Source organism: Parasteatoda tepidariorum, chromosome 10, assembly GCF_043381705.1.
Source record: "Parasteatoda tepidariorum isolate YZ-2023 chromosome 10, CAS_Ptep_4.0, whole genome shotgun sequence".
Taxonomy (NCBI): Eukaryota; Metazoa; Arthropoda; class Arachnida; order Araneae; family Theridiidae; genus Parasteatoda; species Parasteatoda tepidariorum.
In genome coordinates this window covers 16,573,582-16,598,048 of record NC_092213.1, presented here as the reverse complement: position 1 = coordinate 16,598,048, position 24,467 = coordinate 16,573,582, and the positions used below count along the sequence as shown (strand labels likewise).

Below are 24,467 nucleotides of genomic sequence, written 5' to 3'. Positions count from 1 at the left end.
TGAATAACTTTTGGTTTAATCATCGGATCTTTCGGTACTAGGACTTAATCTTGATAGTTCACTGAGTTATTTTAAATGTGCGCAGACAATATTTAGCGCAGACAATATTTTAAATTGCAAAACTAAACACATAATTGCATGCTCTCTGAATAAACATACTTTTTTTACTACAGTTTAATATTCCAGACCCTCAAGACATCGGGAGTCCAAAGTTTGGAGGTTTTTTGGCGGTTGCACAGTATTATTAAATTCCCTTATCGAAAAATAATTCCATGCAAAAAATAATTTTCAATAATTATTTATTATTATACTATTACTTTATTTAATAATAATCAAACACATTTTGAACAGTAAAGTATACAAATTTTCAGATGATTTTAAGAAATACAATTTTATATAGCAAAATATAAAGCTTAAACGAAATCGGCCAAATAGTTCACGAAAAATCAAATTTATAAAAACGCCTTCTTTAAAATTTGATATATTATGAACTATTCGGCCGATTTAGATCGAGATTTGTACTTTACCATACAAAATTACCTTCTTTGAAATTATGTAACGATTTGTACACCTCAAATTTCAAAACTTTTTCAACTTTATTTATACAAAATAATAAAAAAGAATATTTATTAAAATATTTTTTGCCCGGAATTACTTGTGGCTAAACAAATTTTATAATTACATGCAGCAGCTCCTTGGTTAACTTAGAAAGTTCTCCTGGCCAAACTATTGAGACTATATTTCTTAGATTTTATCATTTCCTTACATTGTGAGTGTCAAGAATATGAATCCATCGAAAAAGTATGTTTATACATAGAATGTAGCATATTTGATGTCATAAGTGTTAGCCATTTCGTTAGAGTTCTTGTATTTTAAGATCCAGTCATTAAATCAAAGGTTATTTTTACGGGTTTTTTTGCACATTGTATATTTTTAGAACTTTATGTCAAATACAAATGCAACATATTTAGAAATCTTGACTAAAATATATAAATGCACAATGAAAAAGGGGAAGCGAATTCGAATTGCCAAACGATTCAAAAGGAACTGCGAATGAATTCTGAAGTTAGGGGGCATAATGAGCAATGTTTAGGGTACCCTATTGAGAATATATTAGTGTAAAAGTTTTCTAAATTTGCGAAATTATAAACAGCGACTTTTTTCCTCATTCTCGTAATAGTATTGTTTTTCGTAGGAACTGGCCATAAATAGAAGAAGAATATACAGAACATAAATGATATTTACTGGAATTTTCTGGACACTGAATCTTTTAATAATTTTTTTTTACTATCCATGTTAGAGTATTTTAAAGAAAGATGCAACACAGTAATCGTAAATAAACATTTAGAAATGTTAAAAAATCTGTTAAGAAATCGTGACTAAAAATTATTGTGAATGGTCACACTTTGTAGCTTTTAATACATGGTAACATACAATGTAACAAATTTCAGAAACTATAATTTAGACAGGACAAAAATGCTTTCAAAAATCTCGGAGAACTTCATTCAATAAATCAATTAACCGAAGTTCTAAATAAATCAATTCAATCAATATTCTGAATAATTCAATTTGATCAATATACTAAATAAACAAATTCAATCAACTGAGAAGCATTTCCTTCATTTTCAAAAGCAGGAAACCGAATCACATTGATGCCAATTCAGTTTCTGAGTGTAGCATAGTATCAGTAATCAGTATTGGAAATCAGTCAATCAGTATTTTAGTCTATCTGTATCAGTATTATGTCAATCAGTATTCTAAATAAATCAATTCGATCAATATTCTAAATAAATCAATTCAATCAATATTCTAAATAAATCAATTCGATCAATATTCTAAATAAATCAATTCAATCAATATTCGAAATACATCAATTAGATCAATATTCTAAATAAATCAATTCAATCAATTGAGAAGCATTTCTTTTATTTTCAAAAGTAGAAAACCGAATCACATTGATGCCAATTCAGTTTCAGAGTGTAGCATAGTTACCACTACAACTATTAAAATCCAATTCACTAGTATATAAGACATTGATTCTTTCAAATGGCAACTTTTGATAAATGACTGTTGACATTATTGGTAGACTGACAAGAACTTTTCAAACTCATAAGAAGCACTAATAGAAATCACTTCAAAAATATTTAAAAGAAATCCGAAACCATGAAATGATTTAAATTATTTCAGAAGTACTGCGAAATGTTTCTGAATATTAGGGAAAGAGTTCTCAGAAAAATTCAGAAATGTTTTTGAATATTAAATTTTTTTAGAAATGTTTCAGCATTTATTTTCACAGCGTAAAAAGCTAAACCCTAAAATCCTGTTTGATCATTAGAAAACCTCAAACAAATATTGAATAAAAAAATCGCGTTTTAACATCGAGTGTTATCCAATAGACATACTGAATTTTATTTTTTTAATACCGCTTCTACTATGTTCAAACTAAATAATCATTTGCTTTCTAATGCATATTTTTCTTCCAGTTTATTTTTTTTTTGGACGAATAATCTAGAATATACTTTAAGAACAATAATTACGAATCACTCACTCGGTTTCTAACAATGTATTTCTGTCAATATTTATACATATTTTTATATTTTTGTATTTTTTTCAGCGCCAAAACTTCCTCCTCAACAGCATTTTTTGACTGTTCCCCAAGATATGATAGCAGTTGAAGGAACAACAGTGGACATGCAATGCCAAGTTGGTGATTTAGCTGGTGATGTGCAGTGGGCTAAAGACGGTTTTCTATTAGGTAAGTTCAAGATTAACACTTAGAGCAAAATAGGTTGAATAGTTCTCGAGAAAACAAATTTTAAACAAACCAGTTTTTCAAATTTGGGAAACTCAGAAGCGATTCGACCGATTTCGTTCAAACTTTGTTGTTTTGTCGTCCAACATCGCACTTTTCGAAAAATAAGTTGACTATTATTCAATAAACTAATGAAAATAATAAATAAGCATGAAAAAGAATAAATCATTATTAAAAATGTTTTTTTACATGAAATTATTTTTGTATAAATGAAGTTTACAAATGTATTATTTATGTAATTATTTTTCTATTCGCTTACAAAGTGTTCGAGTTATAGCGAAATTAACTTTAATTGGTCCAAATTTTCGATTGCTCTTCTGCCTAAACTATCGGGACACTATTTTCCAGATGTGTATCGTAATTTTCAGTGAGCCAAGACTGTTTCCTTTATAGATAGTTTAACACGTTGAATGAAAAGCTAATTTTACATGGCTTGCCGTCTGGCCAAAATGATTTTCTCAGTATGTATTGCATCAATTTCTTCAAACCATTTTAGCAACGATAATAATATAAAAAAATAAAAGCACTAAAATATACTCGAATTAAGTGTTTCTAATAATCGTCGGTCACCGGTGACCCCCATGTCATTCAACGTGCTAAGATAAACTGCCGGCTAGGTGGCCGAGCAAGCTGCGTGCCTGACTGCAAAATCAATGGTTGCGGATTCGAATCCGGCTCAGGGCATGGATCTTTATCTCTGTGTGTTGTTCTTTGTCGTGTGATGTGAGAATGGGGCCCCATGAACTGATATCGGAGGTAGTGTGGCATTGGCAATACCTCCGTGACTCAGGTTCACAAGTGCCCACCGGTTAAATGTGATTTCTCCAAAATTTTCCATTGAAAGTATTTTTCGAAAAAAATGAACTGCTTGAATTTTTTGCAACTAGAGCACTGTTACAGACATAATAAAGAGCACAAATCATGAAAAATAATAAAGCGGATCACTCTTAAATGTACACTATACCAAGGGAGCATCTTCAAAATAAATTCTGCTTCACATACATCAGTATTTAAAAATTTAAAGTTAAAAAAAAGTGAATTTAACAAGAGTAAGGTTAAAGTTTCACATATTAGTCCTTTCTAAAATATCAAAATAAATACAAATTATGGTTGGATTGGTTTCTAGCTGCGAAATCCGGTTTTTAATTTATTTGAAAATATATTCCACTCTTGTATAGTTTAAAGGGATAGAACTTAAATGTGTTAACTAATTGACGCGAACAAGATTTTAAATTTCAAAATCGGGTATAAAATGTATTTTCATTGTGTAAAAATTACATTTTTGACACCTTCGAAATTTTGAAACCTCGAAATAAATCAATTACAATATCCGAAAAATACAATGCTTGTAGTAAAGTCACGATAATGGTTAAAATTTTAAGCTTTATTTTAGTTTTAGTTTTTTTGTTATAAATAATTATACTATTACTTATATTATTAATTATATTTTCATTGCAGTTTATATTCTGAGTTATTTTATTATATTTTCTTCAAAAATCCATGTTCTTAGTTCAGATGCACGTATTTTCGCTTTTTTTAATGAAATCAAAGGTATGCTTGCATGAAACTTTCCTGATAAAAATATCATTGAATAAAACATTTTTATCACTTTGCTCAGACAGAATTTTTCACATTTTAAGTATTAAAATTGCTGTTTGATTTGCTAAACTATTTAAAATCGCCGATTTTATTAGGTCGAAAAAGAAGGAATTTGCAGGTTAAAGCACTTATTGCTTGACATTGACTTAATGTTTCAGAATTTTTCTTTTTTGTATGTAAAGTCACCCATCTCACTTGCTTAAGGAAATCAAGGTTAACAACAAGGTTCAAAGCATTGTTTTCTTTAAAAAAAAGTTAAACTTTTGACTTATATAAAATCCTCCTTGAGAGCCATCATGGCTCAGGGGATAGAGCGTTCGCCTTTCAATGAGGTGAACCGGGTTCGAATCCCCGCATCCGGCTTGCACTGACCACAGTGCTGACGAGATATAACCTCAGCGGTAGACGGATTATGGGTTAGAGTCCTCTTGCCGTCAGACTAACCGTTAGAGGTTCTCGTGTTCTTCCTCTCCATGTAACGCAATTACCGGCAAGTTCCATCAAAAGTCCTCCACGAAGGTAAACTTTCTCCCAAGACTTGATCCAGGTGTTCCCTTTTCTTCTGGCTTAGGTTCAAAATTACAAATTTAAGGAGTTGAACCTTAGTAGTCGTAAACACAAAATTGGGTCGTCTGTTCAACGAAGGTTGTAAAAAATAAAAAATACTCATTGCAGAAAGAACTCATGTAATATTAAAAACTCCAGGTAAGAAAAAGAAAAAAAGAAAGCAATTTCGGAAATATTTCGAGGGATTTGTTTTGTCTGTACATGCTCTTAATTACAATTCAAACACAGGCAAACTTTTGACTTAAACAAAGTAGTTAGGAGGTAACTAAAATAAATAAAACTATAAAATGATATAAGGAACTACGTTTTTCAGGTGGAATCTAAAAAGAGAAAATTATTCTGTTTCACCAAAACAAATATATTTCAGTTGTTATGCTTAATTTTCGATGCTGTTAAATATTAAAGTGGTTTTCAAAAGTTTAAAGCTTCATAAAACGCGTTATGCTTTTAATAAATTAACACTTTTGTAAGTCCCAGAACGACATTTATTTCAAATGTTTCACTAAAAATACCCTTACTCATTTGAATTCTATGTATCTTTCAAGCTTAAAAAAAGAGCAAAATATCGTATGCTCTTTGAAAAAAAAGTGGTCTCTCGTCTTTAAAGCAAACTACAGTTAGTTATGATTTATCTTACAACTCACTTTTAAAGGTAAATATCTCGCTTAAGTTTTTTTATAACGTAATTTGTGTTACAATTGAGTTAATGAGTGGAAATTACTGAGATGACAATTAAGATATTGTAAGTAATTAAGAGTATGTAAGGACAAAACAAATTACACGAAATATTTCGGAAATTGCTTTCTCTTCGTTGTTTTACCTGCCGTTATTAATATTACATGAGTTGTTTCTGTCATACTTCAATGAATATTTTGTCCAGAAGAGTTCTTTAAATTTCCGGATTTTATTTTATTTTATTTCATTTTTATTTTTTTTTTGTTGCAGAATGCCGTTCGTTAATTTTAGAGGAATAAAAATATTAGTTTCAGAGTTGTAAAAAATGTAACAGTTTAAACGGAATTGCTACTTTATTTTCTTGTAAAAAATGCTTTTTTTTAGTTATTAAATTTCTTTTAATTACAGAGCTTAAAGTGTTTTAATACAGTTAATTTTCTGAGTTAGTTCAAGACAATCATTAGTGTTGAATAATTATTTTCGGGTTCATGTGTTACTTTTATTCTAATTACTTTTTATAAGCATGAAAATAAATGTCTGCATAGTTTACGAAATATACAATTCAAAAGAATCACTGATAAATTTGACACTCCTGAATTTTTAAGAAACTTTTTATGTTTACGTTTTATGAGCTGAAATTAATATGATAATGCCTAATTTAAGAAACATAAGTGGAAAACCTACCAATAATGATTTGACAGTCCTGATTTTTTAAAAAATATTTTTCTAAATGTATATGGAGTGAAATTAATGCCATAATGCATAATTAAAGATTAATAAGCTTCATAAAAAAGTCATTGATAAATTGGACAGTCATTAATTTTGAAGAAATTTTTCGTAAATTTTATGAGCCGCAAATAATAGGATATTACGTGATTTATAAAGAATATTTACCAAAAAAACTACTGATGAATTTGTCACCTATGAATTTTTAAGAATTAACATTTTAGTGAACATTTAAACCCAATAACACTTGTTCAAAGCTGAAGAATATCTTGAATTGACTCAGAAAACTAACTATCGCAACACTTAAAGTTTGTTAAAGTTTTCTGCAATTGAAAAAAAATATATAATTACTCAAAAAATGAATTTTTTACAAAAGAATAGACTAGCAGTTCCGTCCAAAATGTTAAAATTTTTACAATTCAGAAATTAAATTTTTTTTTATTCTTTTGAAATAAACGAACGATATTCTGTAAAATAAGATAATATATGAAACGATAATACATAATTTAGAAAGCATATGCTCAAAAAATCACTGATGCGTTGGACACTCATGACTTTTTCTTATTTTTTGTGAACGGAAATTAATATGATAATAAGTATCTTATTTTATCATCATAGTTGGCCAGACAGCCCAATGTGAGCCAATGCCTTCCTCTGAAGATTTCTCCATGACGACTTCTGATTTATCCTTGATCTCCAATTGTTTTCATTAATTGCAAGAAAATTAGACTCCACTGAGTCAGCCCATCTCAACAGCGACCTCCCCCGCTTTCTTGTACCAGTGGGTCTAAGAAGCAGTATCTTTTTTATTGTATTGTCTTCACTCATTCGAATAACAAAAGCCATTGATGAATTTAATACTCGTGATTTTTTTAATCCTTCCCTAATATTTTATGGACTTAAATATTAATACGATAATATGTAGTTTCAGAAGAACATGCACCAAAAAATCATTTTTAAACTAGACACTCAGGAATTTTTAGCATACTTTTCTAATTTTTTTTGAGACGAAATTAAAAGGATAGTACTTTATTAATTTAGAATATTTATCAAAAGCCATTGAGTAACACACCTGTACCTGTACGAATACTTTCTTAATGTTTTATAAAACCGAAAATTAACACTCGTGATTCTTGTTTTTGTTCCTTCCCTAATATTTTATGGACTTAAATATTAATACAATAATACGTAATTTCAGAGGAACATGCACCAAAAAATCATTTTTGAACTAGACACTCTGGAATTTTTAACATACTTTTCTAATTTCTTATGAGCCGAAATTAATAGGATAGTACTTTATTTATTAAGAATATTTACCAAAAGCCATTGATTAACGCACACTTGTAAGAATACTTTCTTAATGTTTTATAAAACCGAAAATTAATAAGAATATACAGATAAGTGTTAAAAAAGAATTGAAAATAAATTAGTATATTGAAGAAATTCTAGAAGTCAGAGTGAAATATCCGTCTGGAAAAAATACTAAAGAAGAGTTGAGGGAAATTTGAACTCTTATTTGGAAAAAAGTGCTTCTTATCATATTACTTCCCTATGTGACTTATCATTTTACTTCTTTTATTTCTTTATATTTAGCTTGCTTTTAGATGATACATTTGTTTAATTCTTCTTTCAAATTTATCGTCATAATTCAAATTTATCGTAAAATTAAAGATCAACTTAAAGATAAAATACATAAACCTGTAAATTAAAAATACACACTGCGTCACAGACAGAAATGATAAAATAATTTTTTTTTGGAAAAAAATATGTACGTGAAATATAAAATATAGTTATTTATCTCTTAACTTAAAGTATGAAAAATCCCATATTTTAGCGTATTTTTTTCATATTTTGAAACCATGTCTTAAAATCGTATTAACATGAACCAAAACGGTTTAAATTATTTTTAAGCATCATGCATTTGAATGACACGAGTCTAATAAAAAAAACTATTAAAAGCTCGTCATCCTTCCGAACAAAATGTGAAAAGCGTTATCTCTTTCATTCCTCAAAGTTTTACTTGTTTTCGAATAATCATCTATCTTTAAGAACTCTTCTTGACAAGCTTATCATCATCACCACGTCTTCGTAACTTTAAAGAATATCATCATTAATTTCTTTGTTTTCCTTTTGAAAAAAAAGTCAACTATCAGGAATACTCACAAAGACTGCATTAAGAATTAATTAGCGAAACGCATGTTTGTCTTTTTATATCGCCAAGTCTACGTTTGGAATAGCGAATGATGATAAAGAAACAAGTTTGGACGCGTCTTTACTGGATTATACCTTCAGTGACTTTGAAAAGTTTTTTAAAAATAATTTCTTGCCATAATTGGGTTTTTAACTTAAACCGTATATTGTTTAAACTAGTTAACGTAATGAATAAATTTACTTTCAAATGTTTTTTTGTTTCGTTTTGAGCTTTAGTGTCGGAAATCGTTTTAGGTTTTATGTATTTTTGTTTCATGATAAATGAAGGAAATTTTTTTAATGTAGAATTCAAAATATGTTTAATCCTTTGCAATTTAATCTTAAATTTGCAGTTTGGTATGTTCGAAGCTTGACTAATCAGTTAAGGAATGCATAAAGTTAAGAATTAACCTGTTTAATTGCCATATAAAAAGCTAAAAGAAAATAATTGTTAAAACCTAATTTAAATTTTTAAACTAGTTTCGATATTTTCAGTCTTTGTTTTCTCGATAGTGGTTTGGTAGATTTGAATAATATTTAGATTTTTCTTCACTTAAAAAGAAATTAGCTATTAAAAACGAGATTACTTTGAAATAATTTTAAAACTGGGTTCTAAATCATATACATTCGCTTTGATCTTTACCAAATATTCTCTTTAGTATCAACTGGGGACGGCTAACATTTTTAGGAAGATTGCTATTATCTAAAAAGGAACTATGCATGCTACTTCCAATAAATTAAAAAAATACAAAAAAAGAGGAAAAAAAAACATTATTTATCGCCTCTGATTACGAGATTTTTCTGCAGATAGTTCATTTCTTTTTCAGTTTCGTTTGCGTAGTTGAGATTTTTAAAAAAATAAATAAATAGAACAAAAGTAAAAATTTCGAATTTTAGCCAATTAAATACAATATAATATTAAATTGAAATATTTATTGGTAAATAATTATTAAAAAGTTAGTACTTTATTAGTGTGGCTTTAGAATTCGAAATTTTCTTTACAATAAGATTTAGAGATTTTGACCAAATGTTTCAAGACAATACTATTATTTTTCAATTTTATTTTTGGGTTTGCATAAGGTTTACACGTGCCCCTGCTTACCCTCCGTGCTATACAGAAGCACGCATAATGTATACACGTTTCTGATCTGTAACTTGAATTCTTCATCTACAATCATACTGAAGTATTAATCGAAAAAAGCCTTTTGAAAGAAAATAACTTTTTTAAAAAAAAATAGGTTTAATGATCCCCACAGAAGAAAAAAAAATGAAAAAAGCAAAATCTGAAAGTCTTTATGAGACTTTTCCGCTGAAATAAACATAAGAGCAAAATATTGTCAGTTTTCCAATGTTTTTTTTGTTCTATTGAAAATTTGTGGGTTTTTATTTATTTGTTCATTTTATTCAACGAAAGCTTAAAGATAAATATAAATGTCCATTAAGGGATATATGTATAAATTCCAGGCTATCGTCGCGAAACAAAAATAAACCGAAGAATATATTTCTCCACGAAAGATAAATTTATTATTGTTACATATCTTGACATTTTATTCAATTGGGCGGTTACATTTATCGCATGAAAAATGTGAGTTTTTAAAAGAAATATAATAAATTACATCCGTAAATCATTTGAAGCTGTACACGTAGCCAAAGAAACAAAATGGTTCTTTAAAATTTTGCAGAAAGTTAGAATCTCATTGAATAGGCGGACGTAGGAAATAAACAGATATTTTAATGTAATTTTAAAGCTGCTTTACACATTATAAGCAAGTGTATAAATAAAAAGTATTTACAATTTTAACTTGAAGCAGCGTTGGCTCTGTGAAAAGAGTACTTGCCTTTTAATGAGAAGGCCGGGATTCGAGACCCATTGCTGGCTGGTCAATGTGAATTCTACTCCTAGCTCCCACCAACCACAGTGCTAATGTAAAATTTCCTCTGTAGTAGAATGATTATGGGTTCCAGCGAAATTCCCTTGCTTTTGGGCCAACCATAAGAGATGTTCATAGAATTCATCGGAAATGCAATTTAGTTCCACAAAAAAAGTTCTCGAGGGCTAGTTCCTCCTAGATAGTCAATTTGCTCAATGTTTGAACTAAGAGTGTTCAAAACTGAGAGAGATGGTTAAGTTGAACTAAGAGTATTTGATTCAAAATTACAAGGCCATGGAATTGCACACTGATAGCCGGAAATTCAAAATTCCCTCAGCTGTTATAAATGATAAAAGACTTTTCGGGTATATTGATCTATATGCTCGTAGGTCTGTCAAAGATGTTTCGTTCACGGATTCTCACTGTCGCCAGCGATTAGTCTGGAGTAGAAAGCATACAGAGTGGATATAGTCACAGTGGGGCTTGTGGAATATTTTCCGTCAAGTTCAAGTTCAGTTGGATGCATGACTAATTAGTGTAAGTGACATTTTGAGTTATGAAAGATCTGCTAAGATACCTAAGAGGCTCTTTTTGTGTGGTATTTTTTTATATTTCATAACCGTCATTGAGCTGCCGACCCATTTCTGAGTTTAAGACCACCAATGTTCAACTCCATAACCTTGTTAATTTGACCCCAATCCAGAAGACAAAAGAATTCCTTGATCAAGTATTAGGAGAAATTTGCCATCATGAGGGACTTTTTTATGGAACTAACACGCATTTGCGTTACATGGAGAGAATGACCACGAGAACCTCCCACTGTCAGCTTAACGGCAAGGGGACTTTAACCCACGCTCCGTCTACAACTATATATCGGGATACAAATATATACTACGGATACTTTTCTTCGGCGCTGTGGTCGGTGAGAGCCGGGTGCGGAATTCCTATCTACCAGCCATCACTGGGATCGAAGCCGGGTCATCTTATTGGGAGGCTAGCGCTCTATCCCATGAGCAGTCAGGACTCCCTGTGTGGTATATTGCAAAGACACACAAAACAACAATATTTTACTCACCAATAGTAAGCCAGCGAATTGCAAAGCTGACTGAAAGAAACTTCGAAAGCAGTTTAAGGGTTGGCGAGTTAAAGCGAGCAGAGAAAGATAGCTCCCTAGTATTATTTAAATATTTACTATTACAAAAATTTCAATTAGCATTATAAAAGTATACAGGCGTCAAGTTTCTGACATTTATTAAAGAACTTCATGAATTTATGAGCCTAAAGATAAAGAAAATAAATTTATTTTCGTTAAGAAAGAAATCGTTTCCCTCAAATCAAATCAATTTTATTTATTGAACTTTTTAAAGATTTTACATACATGAATGAAAAAATTGGAATTTTCTTTTTCTTCCTGTTTTATTAGAAAGAAATAAAGCTTCAAATCCTCAGCTTCGAAGCAATAAACGTCGGATTGAATTTTTTTATGAAGCTATTCTTTGTGCCGTAATATAGTGATATGAATTGATTTTATAAACTTTTGTTCTGGATGCGAGAATTTTTTTTTTCGATTTCAAAAAATCTGAAACTCAATTACTTTCTAAAGTGTTTGCTCTAAAAATTGAATTTTATAAGTTTGTATTTCATCTTTGAAACAGAATAATGAAGAATTGTCTTTTCCTGTTCATATCATTCCAGCGAAAAAAAAAAATTTTTTTTTCTCAGATGAACGTAAAAATTTAATTTTTGTAGTGCTACATTTTATATAAAAACGCATCTAGATAAAATAAAATTTTGCAAAATAATTTAGAAAGTTCTATAGATACAAAAAAAACCTATTTGAAAACACCAAATTCAATTTGGTGTCAATTAGATGTTTTTTTTTTCTTTAAATATGAAAAGCAATATATATTTTCTATCGAACATATAATCGTGTGTTGCCTTCAGGCATCTTTATTTTGCTGGGTTGAACTATTAAAAATGTGTTTCGTTTAATCTAATAACTGTAAGATTAATTCCCTTAACCGGTAATGGCAAAAAACAATAATAAATGAAACAAAAAATTTAAGTATTTAACTTTAATTATTGTTTTAGTATGTGTCTCTAAGTTAACAAAGGTGTGTGATTTTGGTATGTGTTTTAAGTTCATTCACGACAAGCATAAGTAACTGAGCTCTCTAATAGTACATAATACATATTACAAATACATACATTTGCATAGTGCTCAGATCTAGTTTAAAACAAACTAAATATCTCCAGTTACATTAAAAATAGTCTGGTGCAGCCATCTAGTGTGTAAAATACGAAATATAAATTTTTGGGCACTAGGGAAGATTTTTTTTAATGGCTGGCACTTGGGGGTTGTCTCATTGGCCACAGAACTACCAGAAATGCTACTCTCTTCTCGTTACCCAGTGGGCACCTGTGGAGAAGCCACGGCGGTGGAGCAGCGTCGCCCACGCCACACAACCACAATCCGTTTATAGGGCGTTGTCACATTCACACAATCACACACAAAGGGGAAAGGACATAAAACACACACAGAGAGAGAAAGAAGCATCCATGCGCTGAGCAGGATTCGAACCCGCGACCAGCGGCTCCGCAGTCAGGCACGCTAACCACTCGGACACCAGGTCGGCCTAGGGATGAATATATTTAAATCGTTTCGGTGCGTTTTCCTTGAACGCTCTAGCTAGCTTCAAATTTTACGCACTCAGTATTTTACATTTTACGAACTTAGTGTTTTATATTTTACGCATTTTATAATACAAAACTTATAATAATACAAAACTTAATACAAAAACTTAAAACGTAACAAAACTTAAAAATAAAGTGAAAACCTTTCTTCATGTTAGTTTTTTACTTGTATTTTTACTAAATGTAATGACTAAGAACTATAGAATTTTGGACGCTTGAACGTACAACAAACTATTGCCATGGCAACGGATAAACATCAAATAAATCATTTGAATACCGTACGTTTTGTTTTCAATTACCAATTATTCTGTTGTTAATAAATTCTCTTTTTCATGAAAAATGTCAATGCAATAATAAATATACAACAATAGTTTCTTTTGTCCAGTTTTGTTTAGTCCTAATTTTGTTTAGAGATTCATCTTATCTTAGACATTGTTTCTTTCTTATAATCTTATACATTGTAATTTTTTATCTTAGACATTTTCCGTACTTTAGCTTATTTTATAATTTTTTTTAAAATTTAATTTCAGGTTTTGATCCTAGAATACCAGGATATCTACGCTATAGCATGATGGTCGATGCCAAAAATGGAATTTATAACTTTCGTATTTCTAATGTTCAGATGGATGATGAAGGAGAATACCAATGCCAAGTAAGATTGTGTTTTCTTAGTTTCAATAAATATTTTTTTTTATTTCCTATGAGCTGCACGATCAGTCTTCCCGTTGAGCAAGTGCGTTCTCCAGAAGTGGTATCCACTCTTTCAGGACCACCACAATGGGTGATATACCGTTGGCCATGGACGTCTAGCTTCTGCCACACTAGATGGCAGCACCGGGACTCTATTTGGATGCTAAAGTGCACTAGGAATTTAATTTTGCCGGAAATGCCAAGAGCCAATAAGACACTTCTGCGAACTTTTACATGCCGCATAATCATACGACATGGACGCTGATGATTTTCTGCATCCCGAAAATCTGGTGTCTGGGCCGGGGATCGAACCCGCAGACTTGGGCTCAGAAGGCCGACGACAAACCAACTGCGCCACCCAGCCAGCGCTTCAATAAATATAATTCTTTTGAAATAATGACAAATCACACATCCAGCTAATTTAATTCCGGACATATTTATTATAGCAAAAAAATTTTGCTTTCAATTCATTTATTACATTTTTTTCACTTCAATTTAATAAAAAAACCAGCAAAAAAATGCCAAAAAGAAACGAATAATGTTTATAGTTTATAGATTTATTCCAACGATTGAAATTCACTCTAGCTTTATGTCTCTTATTTGAAAGGTTCTCAAAATTCATTAATTGCAGCTAAAAATGTTTTACCATTTTTGTACACTTAATTCATGAATGGCAAGCCTTCGTTATTTAGGTGTTTATTCAATCATTTTTGAGTCAAAATGATTATTGTAGTTATCAAAAAAAGTTGCATCAATTAACCATGCAGTAGTCAACTCCATGCCTGCCATATAGTCAAGGGATGCCGCTGCTATAGCAATAAGTGAAAATGAGGAAATCATGCTTGTAAAGTGTTTCTCTAGCCGACTCTAGTAGTTTACCCCAAACCCAACTTGAGAGTGTTTAATCTCGTAAAGAAAGTGCTAACAATGCTCATGAAGCCAGTTCAAGCTAGATAAACAGTAGAATATATTCAATTGCGCAATTATAACCGCATTTCCTGTTAGTCATAACAATGATTATTATGCTTTATTTGTTTATCAGTTCCCATGATGTGATCAAAAAATATGCAGAAGGGAAGAAGACTAACTTCCATAGACTTAATGTTAACCAGTCCTCCAAGGTTTGGTGTGCTCTCTGTGTATAAAGGAAAGAAATCTTAGGGCCTATTCATGTTGGTTACATTTGCTAACACATTTTGGCATAGAAAGAAAGAATAAAACGGCGGAACCTAACCTAATCATACATGTAGAGTTGTCAAGCAACCGGTTCACACGTGATGTACCTTCTGACTGTCACTTTGCGTATTAGTGCATATGAGGCTCTGCTAAATCTGAGTATGTTGCACATCCTCTAACTTATTTTTCTAGTATAGCGCATACCACACCGTACCACAGTGTTAGTTACGTATTCGAAGAGCTGGACTTCTTCTCCTTCTTACATTCGTTGCTGTAGCCCTGCAATTAATGACAGAAACATGGCATAATGACAAGTCCTGCAATTAATGACAGGAACATGGTATAATGACAAGTCCTGCAATTAATGACTAACATGGAACATTCGCTATAACTCTTTATTGTTGCAAATTTTTTGCTTGTATTTTTTGCTTAAAAAATTATTGTTACTCTTAATTGCACTTTCGCCAATTTTTTTAGGATTCAAGGGGGACGAAATTTTTATGAAGAGTGAGATGTTTTTCTCCATAACAAATTCAATAAAATATAATTTTGGAAGTTAATTAAGATTTTCGCATTAAATCAAAGATTTACTCGAGAGTTAAAATTGGGATTATATATATATAATATAATAATGATAATATGATGTTTTTTATTATTATTATTATTATTTTTGTAGGAATAAGGAAACAATGTTTCGTATGTTTTTCGCTTTCCTTTCAGTACTATATATGATCCTGTACAAAGTCCATTAGCTCTGTTCTTGGTCTAGTAAATTCTCACTTTTCCTTATATTCCTGTTAGTTGATTCGAAAAATAAACCTTGTTCTTTTCATCACGGTTTAGTCCACAAAGTAAGCTTAATTAAATGGCATGAACGTGAATCCCCTAACTAAGTTTTATGATAACTTTTCTTTTGTTCTTAACATAGATTGCGATAGAAAATAGTAGTGTGTTTTTATTTCACTACGTTTTTGGTAATTCGCACCAGTTAGCTTCGAATATTTTTTATTAAAAGTAAAGCATCTAAGAATGACAGAAACAATCTAATTTTTAAAGAAATGAATATGTCTGGAATTAAAAGTTATCGTTCTTTTACAAGAAAAATATGTGCTTGGTTTATTTTTTACTTTCGCGTCAGACTGACTTATTTAAAGCTATAGAGATTTTTTGATGCAGAATGACCACTTCTACACAGACAGAAAAAAGCATAATCATAATTCCCTGAATATGGTAAACTTTACCCTGTTTTTGTCTGTGTGGGAACACCAATATCTCGTTAATTTTTACCGAACTTTTTTGGTAATGATTTTGGTAAACTTAACAATAAAACATGGTTTTGTTTACCATATAAATAGTCTTTCTACTATAGGTTTTATAGTAAATAAGATAAAATTTGGTATAATTTGATAATTTTTTCATGGTATCTTGGAGCACGGCATACGAACCATTTATTCATTTTAATTTACTTTTCAGTTTCATAATTGTTTCTAAATGCGTGGAATTCAGCCGGAAGGATAACAAAAGTAACTTAATTGGAATTAATTTGAATCATACTAACTTCTTTTTCTTTTTTCTTCAAAAAATCAAGCTGAAATGCATTTTTGAAAATAAAGAACACAAAGTATGTAAAGTTATTACAATGATAAATTGTTCGCCCTGACAAAAGTTGCATAACTATAATTTTGAAAACTAGAATTTTGGTACACTGTAGCCACATGAATGGAAAAAAATTACCCAATAAATTATATAAATTCCGCATATTTTAGTTTAATTAATCTAAATTGTATTTTTTTGAAACCAGAAATGTCATTAATAACAGTATCGATAATTTTTACCGGTTTTTATTTCTTCGTGTAGTTTTTTCGTGTAGTCGTATCGTACACATGTGTAGTAGTTTATCTCAGAAAGCTCTTTATCCATCCACTCAGTTGTAAAGTCGATGGATTTAGGCTATTTTTATATATATCGTTGTTTCTGACAATACTTGTCCTCTAGGATGTATGAGCCTAAACTAAGATATGTATAAGCTTCCATGATCAATAGGCATAAACTAAAGTGACACTATGAGTATCATAATAAATCTCAGATTTGATGCTCAAAAGGGAAGAAAATATGTGACACCATTATCTACCTTTTTTTTATTGTATATCCACATTTTTATCCTTGTATTATCCTTAACTTAACGGATGTCGTAAGTATTATCCATGGTATCATGATTAATTTGTTTTTAATCATCAATTCAGTAAACTTTATAATTTAGTTTTCAACACAGTCATCAAATTTGGATCTTAAAAATCGTTAATTAAACAACAATCTATTGATTTATAAATCTGCAAACAAGGTTTTGCGGATTTGAGCCAGTTAAAAACTACCCAATATTCGCGTGAATAAAAATACCATTTGTAATAATGAAGTTTTGAAAACTATACTTTTTAAGCAGACCAAAACTGGAAAAAAATTGTTTTTTCAAACCTAAAACAAAACTCGTAGGGCCACTTTCGAAAGATGTGCGAGATATCTTTTGATCGAAGGTTATGTCAGCGTTCGAAACTCATATATTTCACATTCTTTGCTGGATAAAACAAAGATTTTTTTAAGATCAAACGAAGATTTAAAAAAGAAAACAATCTCTCATTTTTTAGTTGACTTGAAAACATAGTTTTAAAAAATAATTATCATTTACTTTAGATTATTTTCCTTGCATATTGGAGATATTAGTTAAAATTTCGATTAGTGATACATTTTTCCTGCAGGATTTCAGAAACAAATTTAGCTTTCACTATCATCAAGCGCAGAGCACCAATTGAAGTTTCGAGCTAACTAGCTAGTCGGAAAGTGGTAAAAAATAAATACTTTTTGGCAAAAAAATTCTGTGTGTAGAGCTCTGGATAAAATTGCATACTTGCAAACTTAGTCATTAGTGGACCGGCCAATCAGATTCGATACATACGCGTGGCGTCAATTGCGGGTATTTTAAAATCTGATTCTAATATTGATTCAGCGTAATACAATCCCAAGTCTTACAGCTGTAACGATAACATGTCATGCACAACCTCGTGAGTAGACACCACCATATGATCAGTTGCAATTAATCACCATAGTGAAATTTGTAATACTAGGAGGCTTCGCCCCCTGCTCGCTGCCTCTCACCAACCCCCGAAACTGCTTTCACAGTTCATTTCAGATTGCTTCGCAATCCAATGCTCGTTCATTGGATACGTTCTTAACGTCTAGTTTTTGTATACTTTTTTGAATACTGAAGTTCCGAAAACTTTTCACTGTAGAAAATTCTAAACCTGTACATTTCAATATTAATTTGAAATTGCAAACAGTTCACATATTTTTCTTAATCACACTATTCTAAATTTCAGTTGTTGTGAAAAGTAACTGTTGTAAGTTTTGTTTTAAAGTCTTTCCCACCAGAGGGCTAAAGCCATGTGTTGTAAAACAATATGAAATAGTAGTCTGCCACTGAACGCCGGATGTAAAGCATCGGCTTTGATGAAGATAATTTTGTATTTTTAATTCTCTGAAGGGCGCCACCTTAATAATATGGAATTTGTAAAATAAATGTATATATTTTTGATTGTTGATGAAGCCCATCATTTTGTGTTTTCATCAGTGTTCAGAAGCAGAACAACTATAAGTTTTTTATTTTATCACAAAAATATAAAATGTATAAAAAACAAAGAAAAGAGTAAGAAAATGAGTATAGTCATAGAAAAAGTTAAAATTATAATATAGTATTTGTCAGTTAAAATAAAACTTTTTGTTTAAGTCATTGCTAACAATTCAAATTTCTCCGAGGCAATTCTAAAGTATAAATTAAGGTAGTATTGTTAAGTTGAAACACAATATTTTTAGTTTTGATGTCAACAATACAATTCAATTTTTCACAAAAACGATTGTTTCCATTGTTAAGTTCAATGTCAACAATTCAAATTTTTCTGAGGCAACTCTTAACCTCTAAATATTATTTTTTTTATGTACACATTTCTAAATGTCAGTATTCAACCACAAAACAACTTAAAGTCCTCAAATTTAGCATGAAGTTGTAAAATGTAATGAAAGAGGGTCATAGCAATAATGAAAGTAGAAGTAAAGTTAGTACTGTAAAATTAAAACAATATTTTTAATCAATGAGCCAAGTTCTTCAAGAAGCAGTTGTAGAAGTAGGTTGTTTATTTAAAACTTTTTATAGAATTTCTTTAAGAACACAATTGTTAATTTGGGCATTTGGCGATACAACACTTTTAGAATTGAAGGATTTGTTACGTCAAGCGCTCAGGTATCATAATTTTGATCTAGTTGCGCTTCTATGTCATTTTGATTTATGTTGCTAAGTTAACTTTCAAAAAATTCTATGGCTGGCAACAGCATTTTTATTTTTTAAGTTGTTTATTTTTATTTCTTTTAGAATTCGTTATTTTTTTAGCGAAATGTTTTTTAACCTAACAGAATTCTTTGCCGACTGTTTTCTCTATGAATGAAGAAAATAAAGTAAATATTTAACTGTTGTGAAAAGAATCTTATTTAGTTGTACAAAGTACTTCAGCCAAAATTTGGGAGCCACGTAAGAGAATTATATATATTAGATCAGAAACACATCATTAAAAGGCAGAATGCTTTGGTGTTTTCAAAACAAAGCAAACGTTGCCACCGGTGGAAAAGAAATACAGCCAAAATTTGGGAGCCACGTAAGAGTATTATATATAATAGATTATCAGTCAACACTCCAGTTTATGGTTAAGAACTATTATTTGTAAAAAGAGTATATTTGCTATAAATTCCATACAGAAAAAAATGTGATTTTTTAGTAGTCAGTAATGAAAAAACCTATTAAACTTATAAGGCCTTAAAACTCTAAATTCAGGGGCCAAAATCCTCTTAAAATGCTTAAATTTTCTAAAATTTTAAAAAATACCTTAAAATTTCTACTTTTATCCTAACGTTTCTAAACGTAAGATTTTCTTTTCATTTTTAACTAACTTAATAATATTATGATAAATTAACTACATAATATAGTATAACTATAATATAATTAATAAAAAATATAACCGATAAACCGACTATCTGCAGAAAGTGCTGTCAGTTAATGAAAAGCTTAGAGAATTTGGCAATAGGTGAGAAAAGTTGAAACTTGCAGCACTTTACTTTTTCATTTATATTATTATGACAGCTAGGAGTAGGTGACGTTCAATTTTATTGAAAAAAAAACTGAAAATATATTAGTTCATACAGTTTAACTAATTAAAGAATATTATTGAATTTTCATATCTGAGAAAATGTAAGTACATACTTTTGCATCGATTTGTTTGATGCTTGGGGACATATAAGTCATAATTTAATTTTCAGTTTAGATAATTAAATTGAGATCTCCTTTTAATTGAAATTATCTAAATAATAAAATTCCTAGTTGAATATTCAGAAAATTTGTGTCCCACAAATTAGATTTTATCATCAGAATTTCATCGGAATTTTAATTAGTGACAAACTTTTCTTGCAATCGTTAAATAACAATTGAAACGTCATCGGGTTATGGACTCCGGTAAATATTTTGGAGCAAAGTTCTTACAGGCATGATACTACACTGACAGACAATATACTATCTTCACTGTCACGATATTACCCTTAAAGACGATGCTTTCCTTACAGATACTATTCTACCCTCACAGACACTATACTATCCTCACAGACAATATACTAGCCTTACAGATACCGTACTATTCTCACAGACACGATATTACCCTTACAGATACGATACTACCATAAAAGACTCGATACTTCCTTTACAGATACTATACTACACTTTCAGGCTCGTTATTGCCCTTATAGACACGATATGACTCTTACAGACACTATATAACCCTTACAGATGCCATGCCATTCTCACAGACACCATATTACCCTTTCAGACGCGATACTACCTTTATAGATTCGATACTACCCTTACAGACACGATACTACTCTTAAAGACACGATACTTCCTTTACAGATACTATACTACCCTTTCAGACACGTTATTGCCCTTATAGACACGATACTACCTTTATAGACATGATACTACCCTTAGAGACACGATACTACTCTTAAAAACACGATACTACCCTTAAAGACACTATATTATCCTTAAAGACACTATATTATCCTATACGATAGACTTAACGATACGATACAACCCTGGAGACAAGATACTTCCCATACAGATACAATACTACTCTTACGAACACTATACTACACTTGCAGAAACAATACTATCCTTACAAACATGATAGCGAATTAATAAAAATATAATTAAATAAAGTAATCAATCGGGGGATTTTGTTTCATGATCCCTTCGTATTATAATCAAATGTTAAACTTGAGGTCAGAGCTTAATGCTACGATTAAATAAAATCGAATCATTGCTTATGTGTCAAAATTATTTATAACGTAGACCAATAAAATGCTGTTTTATATCAGAAGTACACAAACTAATCATTTATGTACAACATACACATTTCGGAAGAAAACGGGAACAAGCTAAAACAAACTCCCATCCTATCATTTTCGAATCAGATGTTCAGCATCAGGATATATATGATGTTTCGGTACAACGAAAGAAAAATAATAAATACCTATAAGCAATCAAGTAAATTGTTGTTTTAGTAAATAGATTCTGATTTCTTAGAGATAGTTCTCTTGTTTCATTCCTCATGTTATGGTGATTAGCTTTGTATTATTGTTTACTATCACAAAAGATGAATGACTATTTAAAATTCATTCACAAAATCAATACAATTTACTAGGTCTATAATGATAACTAAAAGGAAAATAAACACACTGAAACTATACTTTATTAATTCAAATTGGAAAGGCGCACAAGGCAGCTGAAACCAAATTTGTATTAGATAAACTAGAAATAAGACATTAATTCTTAATAATTAAAAATACTTAAAAATAAAATATAATATATAAATGTGTGCTTGCAGAACAGTTCTTCATCAGGAGACACACAGCCTGCAAACACACAGGAGCCTTTCTGTTGTTAGTGGAGTTAACCAAAACTAACAGTGCTCCGAAGCGCTTTAATGAAAAGACAAGAAAAAAACTTTTACCACAAATAAATATCATTTTAAATTTGAAAAAGAATCACACCTAAAAGGTACAAATTTTAAATCAACAATTAAATGAAACGCCTCCATAAAGCACAATTTCATTTGTTCAAAACAAATCTATTAAACAAATTTATTTAAAAACCTTACTTTACGGATCTGACTTATACTTATTTTTTACAAATAGAACAATTTTTACGCGCTATGGAAATGAAAACATTCTAAACAATTCTATATCAAAGTTTATTGAATCCAAAGATCAGAAATTTTTAATAAAATAATCCATACCTTGAAATGTCAGTGGGGAAGGGGCAGAAGCAAACGCATATATTCTGATTAATTAAAAAGCTTTTGTGAATTGATATGCAGCTTTATGTATTCACTTAATACTGACGTAAAGTTAGTNTTGGTGGATAGTTTATCAGAGGAAATTAATTCGTATTTTATTTTGCTTTGAGGTGAAACGCTCTATGAGACAATTCGCTCTATTTTACAATTTATTCAATATGTTATGATAAAATTTTTTGTTCAATTTCGATGCTTTTTTATTGGCATATTAGTTTACTTTCTTGTAATATCATACAAGCAACCGAAGTGAAAAATAAATCACGGATTACATTGGGGAATTTTTTTTCTGCTGCATGAGATGTTTTAATAGATTTTAGATATTCTCGTATCACCTATTTTAAATCTGAAATCGGTTTGTCTCTCAACGCAAAATTATTGATGGCATTTTAATCTATGTTCTGTCGATAATTACAAGCTTAAAACGTTAGACGTATCTGATGTACAAGTAAACGTGCGTGAAAGCGTAAACGTACAAGTTTCAAACGAATTACTTGAATGTTTTTACAAACTTCTAGGGAAGTTAGGGCGCATCATCAGAACTAAAATTACATAGGAACCCATATCCGGAAATGTCGTCAAACGGCTATAGGGCATCCAGAATATAAATTGCTTTTTTTTTCGTGATCTTAGGAACAGTTATAATAGAGAAACGTCTTTAACCGTGAACGCATTTCTGTACGGACATTTCTGAGCATGAGTTTCAATGCAATTTTAATTCTGATGATTGCCCTAACTCCTCTAGAAGTTTGTCGCAACATTTGCACAGCCTTAGTTATTCATAATTGTCATATATATCCTTGTAAATGTTATACGCCTCTAGGGGCACCTCTGTATTTTAAATTGTTTTCCCGCTTGCTTCTGAACAGTTCATAATAGAGAAGTTATTGTGCGAAACGTATGTTGTATATAGCGTTTTCTAACTAGTATATCTCAAAAAAAAAAAAAACTAAAAGTGTCATTCAAAAAAAGCTGTTACTTTCGGAGCAAAACTTATTTCAGATTTGATGCTCCCATACCCGAATCAGACAAGATCAAGTGTTCGCATGAATTCAACAAAAAATTTATCTGTCTTAATTGTTATTGATTTGATTTAAATAAAGCTATTATTGTTTAAAAACGCCGGCCAGGTGGCCGAGCGGTTAGCGTGCCTGACTGCGAAGCCATATTCTGCGGGTTCGAATCCCGCTCTGGGCATGGATGTTTCTCCCTCTCTTTGTGCTGTCCTCTGTTGTGTGTATGATGTGTGGTACTATAAACGGGTTTGTGGCAGTGTGGCGTGGGCAATGTTGCTCGCCTCCGTGACTTTGATTCACAGGTGCCCACTGGGTAACGTGAAATGAGCAACAATTCTGGCATATAGGCAAAAGATTCAAATTCAGTGCCTGAGATTGGAAAAAAAAATTGTTTAAAAACTCATAACTCTTGGAGATTTTGCGATACTTTCACGGAACCCAAGAGTTCCACGGAGCAACTCTTGAGACCAGCTTACTCACTGTATAAAAATAGGAACGAAACATTTAGTCTAAAATAATTTTAGTTTATCCAACGGTAAATTAAGCTTGAAACAGCAACAATTACAATCAACTTAAAAAATATCTTACGAGAATGCATCACAAATAATAAATTTATGCAAAAATAATAAAAAATATATTTGTAAATAAAACAAATTAAAATATGCACAAGATCATTATTCAGCTATGCATGTTTTGAATTACAATTCTTAATACCCCTATTTTCCTTGAAAATTTTATTTTTAACGAATTTTTCCGGAATTGAAAATATATATATATATATTTTTTGTTCTCAATTCATCAATAAAATATAAACAGAAAAATACACCTAAGAGAAATTGAACGCTTTTTCCCCCAAATATTTCCTGTAATTTAAAGCACTTCATCAAAGTCAGTTCAAACTCAAGTTTAATTATTTTGAACTTTTCCTAAACTAGACGACGCACTTTAAGAACTGTTTTTATTTCAACTAACGAAACTTATTTACTAGAAATGCTTATTTTCAATAAGAAAG

At 30.5% G+C, this 24,467-nt stretch overlaps 1 protein-coding gene across 1 annotated transcript in view; it reads left to right on the top strand.

Annotated features, from left to right (window-relative positions):
- Nucleotides 1-24,467, top strand: part of LOC107449764 (nephrin-like) — a 233,334-nt gene that overhangs the window by 149,723 nt on the left and 59,144 nt on the right. The window contains exons 2-3 of the mRNA XM_043038973.2: nucleotides 2,615-2,755; nucleotides 13,665-13,786. Of these exons, the coding sequence (XP_042894907.1) occupies nucleotides 2,615-2,755; nucleotides 13,665-13,786 (263 nt within the window). The remainder of the gene's footprint in view (nucleotides 1-2,614; nucleotides 2,756-13,664; nucleotides 13,787-24,467) is intronic.